The 4,215-nt window shown below is 55.9% G+C and overlaps 1 protein-coding gene across 1 annotated transcript; it reads left to right on the forward strand.

Moving 5' to 3' along the window:
- On the forward strand, positions 353 to 3,652 carry LOC8061623 (cytochrome P450 77A3). The gene is made up of 2 exons (XM_002437412.2): positions 353 to 1,802; positions 2,692 to 3,652. Exons 1-2 carry the CDS (start codon positions 702 to 704, stop codon positions 3,154 to 3,156), a joined length of 1,566 nt encoding a protein of 521 aa, XP_002437457.1. The 5' UTR covers positions 353 to 701; the 3' UTR covers positions 3,157 to 3,652.

A 4,215-nucleotide genomic window follows, 5' to 3' on the forward strand; every position in this document is an offset into this window, starting at 1 on the left:
GTCCACGTCAACATAAAGATGACACACCCGCGCGCACACACGGGGTGAGACGAAACGAGCCCCAGACACGCGCGACACGACACGAGCCGGCCGGCCGGCCGGTGCAACCGCGAGCCAACCCAAGCAAGTACCCAGCCAACCGCATCGGGCACGGGAGGCCATCTGCTGCAGCTTTGGTCTGTCGTAACTACTAGGAGTAGCTAGCTCACTGGCACTGGCTGTGGCTGGACACTCATCACGCGCCCGGCCGTCGTCGCCGTCGCGCGCGCGTCGTCTCGTCTCGTCTCCCCAACTGCACCGGCTCGTGCCACTGACACCCGCCATTAACGCCCCTCCGACGACCCTGCTTCTAGTGTGAGCGCGCGTCCCGCGCGGCCATGGTGGTGGTGGTGGCCAGGCTGCTAGCTGGTGCTGGTTTTTTCTCCGAGCTCCCATTGAATAACACGCAGGAGCATTCATGGCCCTCTTTCAGAAGGTAGATGGCGCGCATTTACGCCTCCACGGTACGAGCCGAGCTTCACCTCGCCCCCTCCGCTATATAGCGCAAGCTCCACCACCCACCTCCCTCCCCCACCGCCATTGCTCACTGCTCAGTTCAGCAGCAGCAGTAGAGAGAGAGAGAGAGAGAGAGACAGCTGGTTCATTTCTGGCTGTCTGCCATAGCCATTAGCTAGCCAAGAGAAGAACAGAGAGCTCGATCGATGGATGTGAACGACGTGCTGCTGGTGGTGCTGGCGGCGGCGCTAGGCGCCATGTGGTGGCGCCGGTGCTCCAAGACGGGCGGCGTCGACGGTCTCCCACCAGGTCCGCCGGGTTGGCCGGTGGTGGGGAACCTGTTCCAGGTGATCCTGCAGCGTCGCCCGTTCATGTACGTGGTGCGCGACCTCCGGGAGAAGTACGGCCCCATCTTCACGATGCGGATGGGGCAGCGCACCCTCATCGTGGTCACCTCCGCCGACCTCATCCACGAGGCGCTCGTCAAGCAGGGACCCATGTTCGCCAGCCGGCCCGCCGACAGCCCCATCCGCCTCCTCTTCAGCGTCGGCAAGTGCACCGTCAACTCGGCGCCCTACGGCCCGCTGTGGCGCGCGCTCCGCCGCAACTTCGTCGCCGAGATCGTCTCCCCGCACCGCGTCAAGAGCTTCTCATGGATCCGCGAGTGGGCCGTCGACGCGCACCTCCGCCGCCTCCGCGCCGAGCTCGCCGGAGAAGGTGCCGTGAGGGTGATGGCTAGCTGTCGTCTCACCATCTGCAGCATCCTCATCTGCATCTGCTTCGGCGCCAAGATCCCCGACGAGCTGATCCGGGAGATCGAGGAGGTGCTCAAGGACGTGATGATGATTTCCTTGCCCAAGCTGCCGGACTTCCTGCCCCTCCTCACGCCGCTGTTCCGGAAGCAGCTGTCCGAGGCCCGTGCGCTGCGCCGCCGCCAGCTCGACTGCCTCGCGCCGCTCGTCCGCGCGCGGAGAGATTTTCTCCGCGACGGCGCCGGGAGCCAGGAGGCGGCGGCCAAGGGCGGCGTGGAGATGATGAGCGGGCCCGGGGAGGCGTACGTGGACTCGCTGTTCGACCTGGAGCCGCCCGGCCGCGGGAAGCGCCTCGGCGAGGAGGAGCTCGTCACGCTCTGCTCCGAGGTCATGAGCGCCGGCACCGACACCAGCGCCACCGCGCTGGAATGGGCCATGTTGCACCTCATCCTCGACCCCGCCGCGCAGGAGCGCCTCTACGACGAGGTCGTCGCCAAGGTCGGCAAGACCGCCCGGATCACCGAAGCCGACGTCGAGGCCATGCCCTACCTCCAGGTAAACACTAGTTCTACTGAACTTTCTGATATCATTTCATTTCATTTGGCCCTGGTTATATATAGAACAGTACAGAAGTCCCAAACAACATTGGAAATTTGGAATTCGATAAACACACACACACACAAACACACGTACATTGGAAGATATTGTACATTATATTGTTTAGATCATGAGAATGTGATAGGATTTTGGCACAAATGTCGTAACGTATTTCTTAATACGCATCTTTTTTTGGCTGCACGAAATTGGTAGTTGCTGCATTGGATATGAAATTGCAGATGGATAAGCTTCCACTGTACAGATGCATATGTGACCTAGTATGGACCAAATGAATTGAACGGAATAAATAAAAGGAAAATTAAACTGAATCGTGGACACGATATATCAACATCATCCTTGGTACATGGTACTGGTAGGTACTAGGTAGCAAATGGACGGCTTCACATTCGCTTTCATCAAAATGATAGCTGACTATATGTATACTGTAGTGAGTACTGTACATTGGTTCATCCGTCAGCAACTAAAACGAGTCTCTTAACTAAAATAATGTTCTTTTTGTACCTGATTCCGACCTCCGAACAAATTAGCGGCTACTAATTAGGAACGGTTGACGCTGAAATTAAAACCCTTAGCAATAATCAGTGATGTGCTTCTAGAAGTGATTTGCTCGTGTTCATCTGTCATGAAAACGACGTGCTTTCAAGCTAGATTCTTGGGTTTTAAATACCACAACTGTCGAAAGCGATGGTCGAACGCGTACGCACGCACATTCCAGGGGCATGTTGGTCTCTCCCGCCGCCGCCGCCGCCGCCGCCGCCGCCGACGATGATGATGACGACGACGACGACGACCGTTTAATGTTCTTGGTGCATGTCCATGCCCGCAGGCGGTGGTGAAGGAGACGTTCCGGCGGCACCCGCCGAGCCACTTCGTGCTGTCGCACGCGGCGACGCGGGACACGGAGCTGGGCGGGTACCGCGTCCCCGCCGACGCCAGCGTGGAGTTCTACACGGCGTGGGTGACGGAGAACCCGGCGACGTGGCCGGACCCGGAGACCTGGCGGCCGGAGAGGTTCCTGGAGGGCGGCGAAGGGTTCGACACCGACATCACGGGCACCAGGGCGCTGCGCATGATGCCGTTCGGCGCCGGCCGCCGGATCTGCCCCGCCGCCACGCTCGGCGTGCTCCACATCCAGCTCATGCTCGCCAACATGGTGCGCGCGTTCCGGTGGACGCCCCCCGCCGGCGAAGGACCGCCGGATCCCACTGAGACCTTCGCGTTCACCGTCGTCATGAAGAACCCGCTCCGCGCTGCCTTCGTCGAGCGGAACGCCACGGCGACCGCGGAGTGATGGTGAAAAGTAAAAAAAACAAAACAAAAAAGTTACTACTCTGGCTGGGTAAGTTGCTGCCACGTGTGCGTGCGTGTTGTGCGTTGCAGGGTACGTACGGGTGGGTGATTATGGCGGGGTTAATTCGGTGCCGCGCGCGGCGGCAGTTATTATTAATTACTCACGGTGAAGGTGATCAAGTGCTATGGGTCGGTCCGTCCTAGCCGTTGGTTGGTTGACGGATGGCTGGATGGAGAGATGGATGTGAATGCTGCCATGCAACGCACGACGCTGTCATAATAGTATGTCATGAATTTTTTCTAGTGCTCTCTGTGCTTCTAATTTTTTAGTAGTACTGTTTTTTAGCCTTCTCTCGTTTTTTTTTATTTTCTTCTCTTGATTTGATTGGATCAAAGAAATGTACGTACTAGCTATTGCATGATCGATCTGCTCGATCATATATATATTGGTTGTCATCTCATGTCCAGAAATAACAAGGTTAAATGATTTCCTCTCTCGACCAAGCTAGCTATCAGCATTTATATGCAAGTGCAACAGTGCATGCAAACATAAGCTTTGTTTGGTTACACTCTAAATCCAAAAAAAATCAAGATTAATTATATAATTTACTTATAATTTGCAAGATGCATTTTTTAATTTAGTGTTAAATAATAATTGTCAAATACAAGTATCAAAATTTAAACAAGGCCTGTGGAGCAGTTAACACAGTTCGATCGGGGTACATGTGGCTGGTCTATTTGAATGCCCATTTGATAGTACGAGCAGTGAGTGTTGATGGTACGGGTTGGGCAAGGCAACAGTGTGTCGAATGATACTGTACAATGCAAAAAAAAAAAAAAACAGATTTCGTGCTGCGGCGCCGTCGTGTCTCGTGTCGCCTCAGATAATCGTCGCCTCACATAGCACCAGTATGGGGCCGGCCAGTTCCGTTCTCCCGTTGGCTTGTTCCTCCTCTCCGGCCGGCCCCCAGCTTAGCTGCATGCGCTCAACTGGCCACCTTGCCACCCTCGACGCCTTGTTTAGTGCTGAAATTTTTTTGATTTTCGGGACAGTAGCACT

The sequence above is a fragment of the Sorghum bicolor genome, chromosome 10, assembly GCF_000003195.3.
Source record: "Sorghum bicolor cultivar BTx623 chromosome 10, Sorghum_bicolor_NCBIv3, whole genome shotgun sequence".
NCBI lineage: Eukaryota > Viridiplantae > Streptophyta > Magnoliopsida > Poales > Poaceae > Sorghum > Sorghum bicolor.

Excerpts from the sequence above, each read along its gene's own strand:
- LOC8061623 (XM_002437412.2), top strand. The coding sequence starts at position 702 with ATGGATGTGAACGACGTGCTGCTGGTGGTGCTGGCGGCGGCGCTAGGC. Across the intron at positions 1,803-2,691 it reads AGGCCATGCCCTACCTCCAG|GCGGTGGTGAAGGAGACGTT; the intron begins GTAAACACTAGT and ends CCATGCCCGCAG.